Source organism: Hippoglossus hippoglossus, chromosome 1 (assembly GCF_009819705.1).
Source record: "Hippoglossus hippoglossus isolate fHipHip1 chromosome 1, fHipHip1.pri, whole genome shotgun sequence".
NCBI classification, from domain to species: Eukaryota; Metazoa; Chordata; class Actinopteri; order Pleuronectiformes; family Pleuronectidae; genus Hippoglossus; species Hippoglossus hippoglossus.
Window position 1 is genome coordinate 21970372 of NC_047151.1, and position 16810 is coordinate 21987181.

Consider the following 16810-nt stretch of genomic DNA (forward strand, 5'->3'; position numbering starts at 1 on the left):
CCTACTTATTTTAATTTTTTCATGTTACTGAAACAGCAAAAACTACACAGGCATCTTGAGTTTGCAGTTCTAATCTGGTTTTACTTTTTATTAAATATTTCCATGTAATTATAGACCAGGTTATGAAAGACAATGACATACTTTGTTATTGACAATATTTGTAGGTGGGGGAACAGGACATAGGGAGACAAACCACTAGATGGTGCAAATGGTAAAGAATACAGTTAAAGCAGTGTATTTACAGCCATATTTAATCGTACATATTTATTACATGATAAATTCAGTAAACACTTCATTTTTAAGTTAATGCTGCAGATGATACAAGATGTTGCACTAATTGGTAATAAGAACTACAGTTCACATAAGTCCTCCACTGCTGAAAGCTTCAGCTTGTCCTCAGGTTTAAATCCACTTGTGGTCATCTTTAGTGTCGCAGTTCTTTTTGTACTATCCCAGTACTTGCACATAGTTTTTAGGGACCATCGCTCGCTTCCCCCTCAAATCCCCCAGGAACCACTCTTCATCAATTGTCTCCAGGTTGGTTATAACATCCCCCATCTGTGACAGAGGAAGAAATGAATTGTTTTCAGATATCTGTGCTTTTTGAATGTTAATGATGGGAACAAGTAAATCTGTACCTGCAGAGAGAGCTCCTCATCACATTCTGATGTGAAGTTAAACAGAGCTCTGGCTCTTCCACCAGCAGCAGCTCCATTCTGTTGACTGTTAGATGACTGCGGACCTGCTGAGGAGAACATCCAGTACTGGTCAATGACAAATCATGTTTGTGACAAATAAACAGTGTTAAAGCTGAAACTGGGTAGATAACTGACACCAAGTGATTCTGCAGCTATTTCAACAATCGTTTAAGTCACTGTTCACACAAACGCAGATCAATATCTACTCCCAAATCCTCAGTTGTGAGTATTTGCAGTTTTTCGTTGAAGGATGAAATAGTAAACTGAATATCTGAGTTACACACTGTTAATCAAACACAGTAAGTAAATGTCTATTTGAGCTCTGATTAATTGCCTTGGCCAGTTTTCACCATTTTGTCTTGATTAATCGTCAGAATAACCAGCAGACTCATCAATAAAGACTAAAGTAATTGTTAGTTGCAGCCACAGCACCAGTCGTGTTGTTTGTCACTATTAAAGGCCAATAAACATTTGAGTTAAAGATGAAAAAATGTGACTATAGTTCACCAAAACACTAACGAAACATTTAACACCAGTTTCTAACCGCATGGCAGCTCTGTAACACTCACTGATGCCGCTGCAGATAACAGCACAATAACATCGACAAAGCACCACTGTGAGAACTTCATACCTGTGCTGCTCTCAACAAAAGCCCTGGGGAACATGCCCTCTCTGCCGCTGAGCCGGCCACAGCTCCACTCAGCATTAATGTGCTTGGTGAGCAGGATGCAGTCGCCCTGCTGAAAGGACAGGTCCTCCTCCGACCTCCCTCCGTAGTCGTACAGAGCCACCACCCAGTCCACGCTGGACTGAGAGGCCTGCAAAGCAAATTTAAACAAAAGAAGAGAGCTGAATTTCTGTTTTTTGTATTTACTTATCTTAAACCAACATCTTCTCTACTGATGTCACTGCATTTATTTAAGAACTGGTTACCTGAGCAGGTTTGGCAAACTCTGTATTTGCTGCTGGAGAGGCCACCATGCCTGTGGAGGGAAAATAGGTCAAGGTTATTAAAAATGAAAAGCATGAATCTGGTGTTATCATTAGTGTTGCATGCAAAGTCTATGTAGTAGCTTCCATGGAGGATGCAGAGGTCAAGTAAAAAGCTGGACTAAAAAAGATAGTTGTAGGGAAATAGAAACCAAGTTGTGAGGTGTTTATTTTAGTTATACTTTAGATAGTAGTGTTGACTTTATAATCACTCGTTGATTCCTAGAAAACATGACATCGAAACTGTATTTCTGAACTCCAGGCTACAGTAAGTGTGTGTGAGGGCCTCAGGTTCACTGTTGAGTTGAGAGACCTTCAGTAAACAGCTTTCTAATGAAACAGAAACAGATTCCTGACATGCCACTGAGGGAAATGCAAACACAAAGGAAAAAGATGGAGAGAGGCTCTTCACTCACAGACACTGCCACTCTTTTGTTTCAGAGATTCAGACGTTAACATGTTGACGGAATGTAAATATTCCCATTTAAGACAAACTCAAGTACCAGTCAACTCAATTGCTCGGATACAAAAAGAAGTACAGTGACTCTCAGGTTCCTTAAATTCTGCAACAAATCCGTCATGTTTTGATTTAGAACTAATGAAAGCTATTGAAGGCACATATAAATGTGGAGTCACTACTGAATCCACATTGTCTCCGCTACACATTGGTTGAAGTTACAGGTTTCTAGCTAAAAAATCCTACCCCACTAATAATATCCTGGGAAATCTCACAATGTTAAGGAAAGTGATTTAAAAAGAGAATCCTGGATTTGCCCCCGTGTCAGATCCACACCTAAATTGAATGGGTTCTTTCTTGGTCACATCCCATCCCTCCACCAAGTTTTATAGAAATCTGTACATTGTTGTGTAATCCTGACAAATAATCTAATGAATAGGGGTGGAAACATAACCTCCTTGATAAATGGACTTAGTTTTGGAGCATTCACGTCATCATACCTGGCAGGGGTATACCCCTGGGCATTGTCTGCTGCCGACTGGGAGGTGGAGGCAGATCTTCAACCACCTCCACGAAGTTAAGAGGGAAGATCCCAGTGACGACGCCGTTCTGTCCCCGAGCCCAGTCGTCTCCGACGTACTCCTTCAGCTGGATCACATCCCCCTCCAAGAACGTCAGCTCGTCACTGTGCTCCCCCTCAAAGTCGAACCTCGCCACGCAGCGTGGACCACTTCACAGGATACAAAAACACTTCAGGTTAGCTTAGGTGAGGCTGTAAAGACCCGTGCAAAGATTTTATTGTCTAAAAATTGTACCTGGCTGTTGCAGGTGGAGGCTTCGGTTTTCTTTCAGGGAGGGTTTTTGGTGAATCTGACTGTAAAGAGAATTTAAAATGTATTACTTATTTCAAGGAATCTTTATCCATTAAATACATTTATAAATAACCAGCCTTATTGCAATAGTTCAAACTTACCAAGACTTGGACATAATTGACAGGAAAGAAACCAGTGGATCCCCGACAGGTTCCTCTGTACCAGTCGCTGTCCACCGGCTCCACCATGGTCACAACATCTCCTTTTCTCAGACCCAGCTCTCCTGGACCCTCTGTGAAGAGAAAATAAACATCAGTTATCTAATGGCATCAAACAAATATCCAAACTTATACAAAAACGTCCAAATCCTTGTTCGGGGTTGTTTTCAGACAAACCGTGTCTTTGTTTTAAGAATGAACAGGCACGAAAAAAAGAATAATGTGCTTCCAGTCTTTATGGAAGCACAGTCACACTGTCAAACGTATTTTAACCTATTTTTACAACATCAAATAACTAATTGAAACTAAATTTATCAGAAACATGAACACAACTAACTAAAATGAAAGAAACCATCTTTGAGAAAAACTGATACGACGTGTACTTTGACTGTTTGGTTTGGTCCATGAGACAGGGTTTATAACCTATACTGCCACCAGCCACCAGGGGGCGATCAATATGATTTGGCTTAACTATTTATACATCTTTATATACAGTCTATGGCTCAGTTATATACATATTCCATTGTTTATATGTATATATAATTACATGTTTTAATATGTGTTTTAAAAAAGAATATTATAAAAGATCCCAGATGATTAAAGGGCCGTAACAGGAACTCCGAAAAGAAGGTGGAATTTCAAAGTAAAAGCCACCATATGTTAACAGGACCTTACCAGAAATCCCTAATACAGAATGGATTATGTGTTATTTCACAATCTCAGTCAGAATAAACGGATGTATCACCTGGGGTGAAGTCATGTATGACCTGCATCTTTAGCCCATCACCGTCTCCGCCTGCAGCGCTTGTTGCGGAGCCCTGTTCAGAGACAATAAAGATGTAAATGTGAGGCTCAAGTATCAGGAACATGTTTTCTTTACTCATGACTGAAGGATAAGTTACCTGTGGTGGGGACACGTCTGCGGTAAGAGGAGTTATAACCATCATGCGAGACTTGGGGACCCGTCCTCTGATGTCTCCGACCTGGCACTCGAAAGTATTATGGTCAATCTCCGCCAGCAGGAGAAGAACTTCGTTTTTCTATTGACAAAGAGGAAAACAAAGGTATTAGATTTCAGTCGGTCCAGAAAATGTATGTGTTATGTGTGAAGTAATCCACTTTTATGTCGAGGAAATGTGAAAGTCGGGGAAACTAGTTTGGTCACCTGAAGTGACAGCTCCCCTGTGTTGCTGCCGTTGTAGTCATGGGCTGCAATTCCATGGGGAAGTTCAAGCTGGTGAGAGAAAGCAAAAAGTAAATGGAACATGCGCTCATCGTGGTGTATAAGAAACAGGATTGCAGCACAGAGCCGTGCAGTGGGATCTGTCTCACAGTGTATTTGTTGTAGAGACGGTGGCCCGGCTTGGGCCTCGGAGGTAAGACGGGTCTTTTCCCGCGGGGCTTCTTAGCCTGTGGTTTAGGAGAAACGTCCCATGGTACTGACTGGGATCGACCCGCGGCCTGGAGGTTGGGTGGGGGAGGTCTTCCCGGGCCTGGTTTGGCTGGAGGTGGGCGAGGTGGGAGGTTTTTGATTGTGCTAGCCCTCCTAAGGTGCAACGACATCATCAAGGTGAGAGGTGAAAACATCTTTATTAAGTGAAACTAACATTTCAAACACTGGACGATTTACTCCTCTCGCTTACCGAGGCGGTAGCGATGGCTCTGGTCCAAATTGGAAAGAGTCCTGCGGAAGATTAAGGATTTTCTTTATGAGCACTAAAACAGACTCATTGAACGGTTTACAGTCGTGGAAACCATAGTAACCATGCAGCAACAAAAAGCATTCAGACAGCTAAAGAGACGACAGTAGTTTGTTTGTGGAAAGCAGAGGAAATAAAGCAGGTGAGATCAGCTGACAGACAAGATAAACACGACAGAGAAACTTTCTCGACTAGAAATGCACCAGAATAAAATAGCCTTATTTATTAGTATTAATAGAATAGCCCTTGTACCACAGACTGTATATAAAGACGGACAATGAATCTCTTCTTCCTCCTACTTTCCATAAATGAAACTCTAACTCTTGCACCGATACACTTCACCCCATGTTCATAACATCAAATATGAAATTCGACTTGTATGTTGACTTTTTAGTTTGGCCCATGTCCCATCCACTAACAATGGAGGAGGTGAGATGTGTGAACTATAATGTGGCCAGCCACCAGGGGGCGATTGAGACACTTTGGCTTCAATTTTGGGGAGCTGTCATATCATCCATCTTTACATACAGTCTGTGAATTATACAAAATACAACTGAGGGAAACTGCTCCTCAGATTTTTTAAATGAAATTAATGGAACAAAGCATTTTATTTAGGCTTAAATGCATGTAAGGTCAAGAAGTGTTTGTGTGTGAGTTTCATATTTTATACCTTCTGGAAATCTTACCTGTGAAGGGAGGGCGGGTGTGGAGATCTGCTTGTGGATGACTGAGGAGCTCATGGAGCCCACAGGCCTCTGAACAGGGAGAGGAGGAGCACTGTCCTGAAGAGTATCTGAGACTGAGAAGAGACGCGTCTTTACTATGATGTACTGAAAACACCTGCTCCATTACCAACACAGGTGTAATGTCAACAACTCACAAACAGGCATGCGTGAACAGACCACGAGTCATGTGACGTGTTGTGGACTCACATGAGGCAGTTTTAATGGGGACCCTGATGGTGGTTGGTCTCCTCGTGATACTCTGTCTGGGGAAAGAGACTCCGTTACTGTCCACACTGCGCTGAGGCTCCACTGGGACGTGATCTGAGGAAAAAGACACCTTCACTATTTACAGCAAACACCTCTTTGAAGTGAGGAGTAAATACAATCCCTGCAGCACACGTTAATGCACTGTTATCTGAACGAGCATTTGTACTTGATAAGTGCTCTTTGAGTTTTCTCACACTCGTTCACGTAGATCATTTGGAAACATTTCTGGTGTTGTTTTTCCGCAATTAGCAGTGTGCGTTTCTATATTTACATGTGTTGTGACTTTTTGCAGCGCATGTGTCATCAAATGGATGAAGTTGTTTTCTTAATTTGCATGTGTTTTCTTATTTTGCAGTGCGTTGATGTCTCTCAGCCACCGTAGCCTATAGGGTTAGGGTTAAATGACTGTGGGTATGATTGGTTGTATGTCGGACCTATGAGACGCTGACAAACTATCCAGAATGTACCACTTTATCTTGACTAATGTCAGCTGGGATTGGCTCAAACCTCCCTTGACCCTTGAAGGATAAGCGGGATAGATAACGGATGGAGGGATGGAGATGTTTATTCGGATTGAGGCACATCCCTTTGTCACATTGTTTTAAAAGGTGCTTAATATAGAAAGAGTTGTCAAACTAATCTAATCCGCTGTAATAAGAAAATATTAATTTGATATTATTTTCAACAAACCAACTTACTTGATAGCGTGTTCACATACTCGTTCTCAGTGAACATGGAGGCTGAGTTGTGGTTGTTGAAGTTCAGGTTTGGTTTGAGAGGCTCTTTAAAGGGCTTCACTGGAGGTGCAGGAGGAATCGGTGAAATCTCCCCTTCGTCGATGCTGTCGGCTCTGGTCAGTAAAGGAGGACGGGATCTGCCTGGGACCGCCCCCTTTTTGTGTAAAGTCTCGAGCTCCTCTTTTATCGACAGCCCCACTGGTTTTTTAGGGGGTTGAGGTCTCGGGTCCGGTTCCTGGATTTGGGATGATTGTTCGGACAAGAAGTTTTGGTAGACATCATCTGCGCTGTGGTTGAACTGAGGTTTGAGTGCCACAGAGGGTTTGGCAGCAACTGCAGGTTTGCCAACGGCCTTCCTGGGTCGAGGCTCTGGTTTGACTGGTTCAGCCACATTTCCCTCCTCCGTCTGGCTCTCGAAGGCCTGGATCCGGGCGCGGATGTTACGTTGACTCTTGTTGGCATTCATCTCGCCAACAGCATCTTCACCCGCAGAGGCCTCGTCTGATTGGTTCTCCTCACACTGGTTGTCTGAACCAAAGGCCTCTAATAATTCCTGTAAATATGTATTTGAAGATAAGTCCTCGGGATCAGAGGGAACGGCGTCACTGTCTTCACCGAGTTTGACCAAAGACTGAACCTCGACCTCCTCTGAAATCACCGGCTTTTGGGATTTTCTACGAGGAAGCGGAACTGGGCATTGACGAGGTTCGGAGTTTGAAGAGGAGGGAGAAGTTTCAGCTGGAATGTCCCAGTGTACAGTCACAGATCTGGTGTGAGGGGGATCTGCTCGGTTGGGTTGTTGTACGTCAGATTTAGATCCACTTTGATCCTCAGTGTTGGTGGATGTAGTATTTGTTCCCACAGTTTCAGAGAGCAGTCCTCTGTCCGCTGGCTTCAGCAGCGACGGCCTCGGTGGCTTCTTTGGTTTTTTAACTGGAAACAAAAGTGAACAAACATCTTGAGAAACCGACTGAAACTTGGAACGTCTTGCCACCAGTAGTGATTCTTGTGTGTCTCACCGGCAGATCTTTTCTCAGCCGACTGTGGAGCCGCACTGCTTTGTGGGACGGGGGCGGCGGCGTCTTCCCTCTCAGGGTCGGTCTGTGTGGCGCTTGTAATGGTCCAGCGGGGGGCTGCAGTGGGCCTGACGACGTGCTCCTCCTGGGTCTTCTCCTGGATCACCTGGTCATAGGATGGTGGAGGCTGAATCATGAAAGACACACACGCATGGGCACACGCACACGCACACACACACACACACACACAATAATAATAAATTATAACAATTATTTTGGAGGAGGGACTTTGACTCGTTACCTATACTATACTTTTAAAATACTTTCAAATTCTGGCAATTGATGCTTAAAACATAAGTTAATACTGTGCTTGGTTTGTATATTCATTATTTCGTAAGAACTGTTTGGTTCTTTTTGGCAGTTTCGGTTCTGACTCGGCCCTTTGCTGCACGTCTGCCCTACTTTCTCTCCACATTTCAAACTTACTCTGTCCTGTCATTAGAGGGAGAAATCGAAAGGAAGAACTATTCTTGGAAGCCACAGCAAATACACACCCAGAGAAACCGCCACAAACAGGTTTATATCAAAGAATGAAAGCATTGTTCCTTTATGAAAATCACACATGTGGATTCAAAGTCTGTACCTGGGAGACGGTCTGGACGTCTGCCGACCAGCCTGACTGAGGAGAGGGCGGAGGGAAAACCACAGAGGATCCTGCTGGGAACCAGTTGCTACTGATCAGAGGTTCAGCTGAGACGATGGTGATCTCTGGTCGCCTGAAAGACAAACCAGAACGAACCATCAGGACCTGAAACACGACCAACATACATCTACACATCCACTTCCAAGCTACTGTCAACATGTTGTTTTTCTCTTATCGTATACCTGGTATTTCTGCAACATTCAACACACTAGATATTAATTCAGAGGACATGAGTGAGAGTAAGTAAACATGAACAGACATTGATTGAAACTGTTTAAATTACCTTCTGTCTCTGGCCTGGTCGCTCTGAGAGGTGGTTCTTGCTGAAGAAAGGGAAATAAAGGTGAAATAAAACTGTGTATTAGTTTGATTTACATCGGCAAATATCACGTTATTAAGACACAACCTTCATGCTTTACTACTCTTCTGATTGGAGCTATGTAGATCTCACTTTAAACAACCCATGATACCATTGTCAAGTATCTGGAGGAAATATTTAGATAAAATTGTACATAATAACCACAAAAGAACTGCTACATTATTAGTAAATAACTCAAATAACCAATTCTGAATTTTCATTTTCATCAAATATCTCTTTTAAACAAAGACTTCCAACAACAAACTTACTTCGTTTGATAGCAGCTCGTATGGAAGACAGAGGACCTTGACTGAAAAACACAGGAAAACCATTCATCAGTGTGGTGAGGGACACGTACAGACCAGAGTGTGTTCATACCTGTGTGGTGACTCAGTTAAAAGAAAGGGACTCGCCCCTGGTCAGTGCTGTTCCAAAGACTCATACAAGTACTGTATATACCATTGATGCTGATTTATGCAAAGATATAAGATTTAAAATAACATCCTAACTACAAGGAGAGATAAAGGAAACTGGATATGAAAAGGTAAGAGCTGTAAAAAAATAGAATAAAAATAGAATAAATTGATTGAGAAAGGTAAAAACAAAGAAAAATGGCAGACAATACGTTTATATTTTGATTTTTTAATTTCTATTAATCAATTTGATGCAGTAATTTATGCAATATGCGCATTTTAGTATTCATTATAATTGCTAAAGGGGTAAATATATACTGAACTATAGAAGAGGAACATGTGAATAAAAGCAGAGAAGAAAAATAGAAGAAACATGAATATTATATAAATAAAATATATAAAGAATCACTTAAACATTTTAAATTCAAATCATCTCCAGACAGAAACTAACCGCTTCTCGTCTTCGTTATCCTCGGGCTGTTTTCCTCACGGAAGATGTCGACGTATTATTTTCCAAATCCTTTAATATCATTACTTCACGCAGCACTGTCATCATGTTACGATTCCCCTTCTTTTTTCTCTTTCGCTCTCTCTCTCTTTATTAAGACCTGAGGTTGTTTCTCTAATCCGCGTCACCACCAACGTAAACAGGAGCAGGCTCGTCGTTATCCTGCTCATTAAGAACTGTAAGGCTGTCGCAGGGTGACATGAACTATCAGGGGAAAGAGAATCCTCTCTCTCCTCCTGGGTCCACGTGAGAAGCGGGAAACACACGGATCTTAAAGGCGGAAGACATCCCGTGTGTTTTTATGAGAAACTATCTTTAAATTATTTTCTTGCTCTCTCTCTCTCTGTCACTAATAATAATAATAATATTAATTATTATAAACATTATTGATATAGCACTTTCCGTTGATCCATTTCCAAATCTTTCAATATCAAAAATAAGGTTCCTTTCATCTCAAGTGCTATATATATATATATAAATTCATCCAATTTAATCGCCATGAAAATAACATGGATAGTTCCTTTGATGCTTTTGAGGGTAAACATGTGCTTTATAAGGAAGAAATAACACCAGACAGGTAGATCAAATTAGAACAGGAGTGCAGGGTCATCTAAGGCTGTGAAAGTGAGCAAGAATAGTTTTAAATCAATAAGGAATTCAGCGGAGACAGTTGTAGGGGGGATGTTTTGAGATTTCAGATCAGTCTGCTGGATGTTATTTGACATTTCAGGAAGATAAGCACCGGCAAACTGGTGGAATTAGTAAACAAATCAATTCTCCTGCTGACGTCCTCTCTGTCAGTCAGTCAGGTTTGATCAGCTCATTGTTTGGTCCATTCACAACCTCATCATCAGCAGATCTGACCGTTAAAGAGACAGTGAGTCTGATCCCAGCTCCACACACACACACAGAGGCTTGAGCTACTGGAGCAAATATATAAACCCACAGGTCGAGGAGAAAGAACTCACCTGCAGTGTAAATGCTCTGGTTTGGTTCTTTCAGGACGATCTGGGGGAGGAAACAGTTTCATAAGTGATGAGCAGCAGAAAACATATCAACGACATATGGAGGCTATCAATCATCAATAACAAAAATCATACTCAAATATTACCATTAACCACTTGATGTCCAATGATTTGCTTCATCAGCCACAATGAATATAAACATACACAGACAGTTAAGATTCATAGTTAGAACTCACAGTGTGTGAGTAAATCATTAACTTTATTATGTGGAGACAACAGAAGACATGTTGTCTGGTCTTCTATAGACAAAGGGACATTTTGTCATTGTGTAACTTTATTTTATGCCACATATTGTATTGGCCGGCTGGAATAGGTTTGGAGCAGGAAAAAAAACATGGTTTATTGTTTCCTGACTCTGCTCAGACACTTTGAATTAAAGATGAAAGTACTGACTTTCTGAAGGTGAGTAAATATCGTCACTTTAACATGACATAAAGTGTTTATTCAAATTTATTATAACAATAATCTGATAAATGACACAACAAGGGGACTATATATATAAGTGATATATGGACAGTATTAAGAATAGAAAAGAGAGAGTATAAATAAGAATAAAAACAGATATACTAAATACAATAAAAGTAGAAATATTATCTATACAAGGTTATTTTTCTTACTGTTGACGAACACTATACACTTCACTACACTACACAGAATCAGGAGTTTAATGTGAGCTTACTTAACTTTTGACAATGTGGCCACAAGGAACGACTACACTGCAAAGTAGTGAGAGTAACACAGAAACGACCTAAAGTCAGCAAACTGAAGCAGTTATTCAGTTATATAAACGTATATAAGAAGCTAACATTAGCCATCGTAAGCTACTGGTCAGACCAGAACAAGACTGTGGAGAGGGTTTGGATTTAAATGACTTCATTTTGACTTTCAAATATATATATATATATATACTGACTAGATCAGGACAGTGTGAACTAGAAACACCTCACCCCGACCAGCCGGATCAACGATTAAATCTTGATGAACCAGTTACATTTACTGTAAATGAACCAGTTAATGAAGGTGAAGGTCACAAATCATAAATGGTTCCAGAGCTGCGACACATTTCAAAGCTTTTTCACTGAAATCTTGTGCCGTCAAAACATCTGTTTGATATCTTCTGATTCCTTATCAGCTGTAAGATAAACAGATAAACTGATACACAGACCACAGCAGCTGACTATGACCCAAAAAGCGAAACAATAACACAATTTAACAGAACTGGACGTCATTAAAAATAGATAAATACGGTTTTGTGTCAGCGTGGTTGACGGGGATATATGTGACACTGGTTAAAAAAGGTACATCAGAAATGATTCCCATTCAAATCACAAAAATGTGCCAGTCACTCCTTCACTTCATACCTAAATCAAACAACAGGTTCATTAGTTAGCAGTTGGGCTAAGGAACAATATCAGTAAAACAAACAGTGTAATCTACCAAGAGGCAGTTTCCTTATTAAAGAGTGAAACCTGTAGAGACACTGACGAGGCTGTGGTTGAAATCAGCTCAGTTGCTGTTGTTGCCTCTGGCCTGAAACCACGAGCTCGTCTGCAGTCACATCCACCTGTCACACCTGTTACTCATCATGTGCCTCAGTCCCACTCACTCAGGTTTCACTTTGGAAAAACATGCGAGAAAAGCAACTTCTCTGCTTTCAATCAATGAGAAAAGACACAGATTCAATCTGGAGTTTGAAATAAAGTCACTTCCTTGCGGCCGTGTGGAGCGAGAGTGTGGAGGTGGATGAACTATAACCCTGAACACAGACTTTTCTCATATAACAAAACCCTTACCTGTTGTGATGAGTTAAATAATAAATCTGTCGGTACATTTCCATTAAGATCCGTTCTCCCGGTTCAGCGACTGACTGACTGAGTGTGTGTGTGTTTCAAAGAACCTGACGCTGTAGCCGTCACACACCCACAGACAACAGAGAGGAGAGGGAGGGCCCTGTGATATCTCACCTCTCCTGTGTTTACGCGCCCAATCTCATGAACTGGAATGTGGCTATTCAGGAAGTGTTGGTGTTACCACAGGACACCGTCCCTGTCATTTGCCTACGAGTGAGAGGTCATGGTTATATTCAGGTGACTCTGTGACACTCATGACCATGAAAAGAACATTTCCTTAGGATTATTATGTCCCTTCCTCAAAAGCTGAAGTTGAATATTTTTAGAGGAGCTGAAAACTGGAGAGGGATTATGAATGTAAAGGGTAGTGTTGTTTTTATATACAACTGAGGGCTGTGAAATTATTTGTGAGCATCATTTCACAAGCTCAAAATAATATTTGACTCCGTAAAGACCATAGAAAGTGGCCGAAAAGGGAGAGATGGCCTTGACAATCAAATGATATATGAGTATGGACTGAGATAAATGATGGAATTAAAGGACAAGGTGAAACCCTTCCAACAAAATGTCTGGGAAGAGTCAGAAAGGCCAGAGCAAACTGTGGAAGTAAGCTAAAATCAGAGATAGAGAAAATGCTGTATTACTTATATTAATGTGATCTCCTAAATGTGTATTTAAAAAAAAAAAATCCAGATCCATGAATTATTCCCTGGGAAATTGAAGATGTCAAAAAATGCCACGATGTTAAAGAAAGTGATAAAAAAAAAGATTTGTCTGGAGCGACGCCAAACTTTTATGGATTCTTTTTGGCCCGTGTCCCATCAGTCTACCACGCTTTGTGGAAATCTGTTCAGTCGGTTCTGTGTAATCCTGCTGGCAAACAAACGGACACACACACACACACACACACACACACACACACACACACACACACACACACACTCACACACACACACAAACAAACAAACCAGCAGGGGTGAAAAAATCGATTAAAAAAACAGTAAATATTCCTAAATCCACTGCATCTCTATAAAGAACTCACACAGATTTAGACTCTGCTTTTTATAACTGATAATATTCCCTTACCACTCACACATTGAAAAACCTGTGGCCGATACACTAAAGTGGGAGGCGGCCTCCTTCTGAGAGTTTCAGGGGAGATTCAGTGAATTGAAGTTATAAAACATTAAACTCAATATCAAAACGAGATCAGGAAGAACGTCCTAAATGTGAGTGATCGTCAGTTAAAGAGGTTTGAGAATAGTTTTGAGAATAGTTTCTGTTTTTAGCCAAATAGTCAACTGAGAACTGAGGTGTGAGGGGGAGCTTTGTCTTTGAGAGGTCTCACTTTTTCCTTCTAAATAAACATTTGACCCCTGCCCTGACCCGTGACCTGGCGAGCCCCCTCGTGCTGTTCTGAATCATAATCCAAATCAGTGAGTATCTCCTGGTACTTGTCGGCTGTGGACACCTGGAACAACCCTGTCAACACAGGAGGAAGCTGCTGAAGTCAGCAGGACTGATTTCCCCTCACAGCCGCGCTGTCACTTGAACACATGCTGACATTACTCAGCACAACAGCAGCCGTCGGTGCAGAGCAGCTGGTGAAACGGCAACAAAGGGAAAGAAAGAAAAACAGTCCCAGCCTCTGTGTGTCGCGTTACAGCAGAAACTCACAGTGGTGAAGCAGCAGATCCAGAATCAGTTACCAACAGGTTTGTGCGGGTTTGAGGACGAAGCCGTGCACATTAGACGTGTCGTATTTAGCATGATGTCTGGAACATGCTGAGATGAAAACACCACATTCACAGGTTTGAAATGAAAAGGCACGATGGCCAAAATGTCAATAGCTGTGTTAAAATCCAGAAACTGATTTGTCCTCACTTTAAAAAAACAGGACAGAGTGATTCTGACAGATCAGGGTTCGCACGGCGTCAGCAGCCAACATGGACGTTTAGTCAGAGAAGATTAGAAGGTGAGAGAACAGACGAGTGAATCACAGTGGAAACTTACTGAAATATGACCAATGCAGTGATGGAACGTGTTTTTAACGATGATTTGAAAGGTTGAAAAACCAACAACACCAGCTTGTTCACATTGAGACCGACAGACGTGCCCATCCGGCAGCAGGTGGGGTCGGGGTGGGGTATTTTTAGGATGGAGCTGGGACAGTGGGTGTAGATATTTGGGCACAGGGGAGTTAGAGATGTAAAGTACTTTCACACAAGGTGTTTCTAAGAACAACAAGGAGCAAAGAAAGCTGTTATAGTCGTGAGGAACCTCTATTGTGAAGCTTCATTTCTCTTGTAATCTCCTATATCCGGCTAGTGGCTGCTAACAAAACCTAGTGTTTGTTTAGTAAATCACGTAAGTCAGAACTGAAAGGAAGGAGAGAGCTGTTTCCTCTTCAGCCACAGACGACACGTGTCACCGTGACGTGTAAAGTTTTGGGTAAAAGTCGTGCAGTGAGACAGACTGGTTCTCAGCTCTGTGCAGAAATCCACCAGAGGGGTGTGTGATGATGAGAAACGGAGACGACACCCAAGGTCGGTATTAACGATGGAACACAGGTTTTTCAGTGATATAATTACAAAGTATTTGTGATGATTTCTACTGGTGTCACACCACTGCAGACTGATCGAGTCATTGTGTATCATTGACAGAGGGTGTGTAGGTGTGTGTTTGATTCCCTGGGTATGAATGAAACCATAAATCAAACGGAATGAAACCAAAACGCTGTTCTATCTTGTTTCGTGTGTAAAATGACAAAAGAAAAACGTTGGGCTCCATAGTCACTTACAATGTTGAGATGAAAACATACCAGTCAGCTTTATATATATATATATCTTGAAGCTAGTGACTGGCTGTAAGACATAAAGTCTAACAGTTGTGTGTCTGATAAGAAATACAGGAGCATAAGAGGTTCAAAGTTCAAATGCACATGTGTTTCAGAGTTCATTCAGTTCATTGACTTCATTAACACGGCAGTTTGTCCAAAACAAGCCAACGGAGGTATTCTTATTCATCTAATATTATAAGAATATAAGAGCTATAATATGATATAAAGGTATTTGTCTGTGTGAACAGATCCATTTAATGTTTTAAAGTGTGTATCTGTCCATTCATTAACTGAACAAAGGCCAATCTGTGTGGTTGACTGGATGCTCTTAGCTCCAGGTTTCCATTTCTTCTCACAGTAAAAATGTCATTGAGTCATTAAAGGACCATCCCAGTGTTTTAGTTCCCTACCTGCAAATCATGTATATTTATCTTTTTATAATATCCAATATATCATGTTACACAGTTGTCTACTTCATGTTTCAAGCCAATGTGGCAGATTTCCCTTGGTTTCATTTCTTCAATCTGATTCTTCAAGTTGTTTATTCCATTTTTGGACCTTTGTTAGGCCACTTTATTCTTGTGTTCCACTTTATTCTTGTGTTCCACTTTATTCTTGTGTTCCACTTTATTCTTGTGTTCTAAAGCAGCAGACGTACAAAGACAACCTACGAGTTTACAACTTAAATCACACAACCTACACAACTTTGACCATAGAGAATAAAACAGGTTGGATTATAACTGTGCTGGATTCAACAGGTTTTAAAGACTCTGCTAATAGATCCTCACACACTACAGAAATGAATGGAAACACTGGATGTCTGACACTGTAGGGAAATGCACCCAGTGGGGTGACCAATCACAACTCTCTGCTTTAACAACAGATAATAAGCTGGGGGGCACATGATAAACCGTTATTTGTTCACGCACACACACAGACACACACACTCTCTACCTGATGTCTGGCCTCTGTCCCGCACATCTCTGCGCTGCGCCTCGTTCTCATCTTCACGCAAAGCTTCATCCATCGCGATTTAACACAGTGTTGAGATTTAAAACAGATAAATAAACCGACAATAAGAGTTTGGAGAGTTTGGCCGCAGTCGGTCTCTCTTCCATTCGTCCACACGGTCGATACCAGCGGCCGCTGTCCACTGAGCACTGGGAGTTTCAGCTCGTCCTGCCCACAGCAGCACCGTCCCTGGTCTGCCCTGCACTGGGTGGGTGGTGCCACACACACACACACACACACACACACACACACACACACACACACACACACACACACACACACACACACACACACACACACCACCATAGAAAAGGTTTTTTTTAAGTTTCTCAACATTTTGTTCATTAGTTTGGGTTTGTTATGGAAGTTTTAGTGCTTTAGAAAAACTTCAAGTTACCAATCAATTGACATTATTATATATATAAAAATATACTATCATTATATTGATTTACAAGTTAAACATTAAGAATTGAAGGCAAACAA

At 41.4% G+C, this 16810-nt stretch overlaps 1 protein-coding gene across 1 annotated transcript; it reads right to left on the reverse strand.

The window, feature by feature from the left end:
* Positions 1-70: 70 nt before the first annotated feature.
* sh3d19 (SH3 domain containing 19) lies at positions 71-16488 on the reverse strand. Its single transcript, XM_034586036.1, has 21 exons — positions 16271-16488; positions 10571-10610; positions 8951-8991; positions 8607-8646; positions 8264-8396; positions 7620-7807; positions 6566-7533; positions 5808-5921; positions 5562-5674; positions 4819-4859; positions 4508-4721; positions 4341-4409; positions 4078-4215; positions 3921-3993; positions 3119-3249; positions 2961-3019; positions 2646-2875; positions 1632-1681; positions 1330-1516; positions 639-742; positions 71-558 (listed from the first exon to the last, which is right to left on the reverse strand). The coding sequence occupies exons 1-21, from the start codon at positions 16341-16343 to the stop codon at positions 448-450; spliced, it is 3117 nt and encodes a 1038-aa protein (XP_034441927.1). The 5' UTR covers positions 16344-16488; the 3' UTR covers positions 71-447.
* Between the last annotated feature and the right edge of the window lie 322 nt (positions 16489-16810).

Coding starts and splice junctions, on each gene's coding strand:
- sh3d19 (XM_034586036.1), bottom strand. CDS start 16,343: ATGGATGAAGCTTTGCGTGAAGATGAGAACGAGGCGCAGCGCAGAGAT. Junction 8,397..8,606: donor GACCAGGCCAGAGACAGAAG/GTAATTTAAACA, acceptor TTTGTCTTTCAG/GCGACCAGAGATCACCATCG. Junction 5,922..6,565: donor GTATGTGAACACGCTATCAA/GTAAGTTGGTTT, acceptor CTTTTTCCTCAG/ATCACGTCCCAGTGGAGCCT.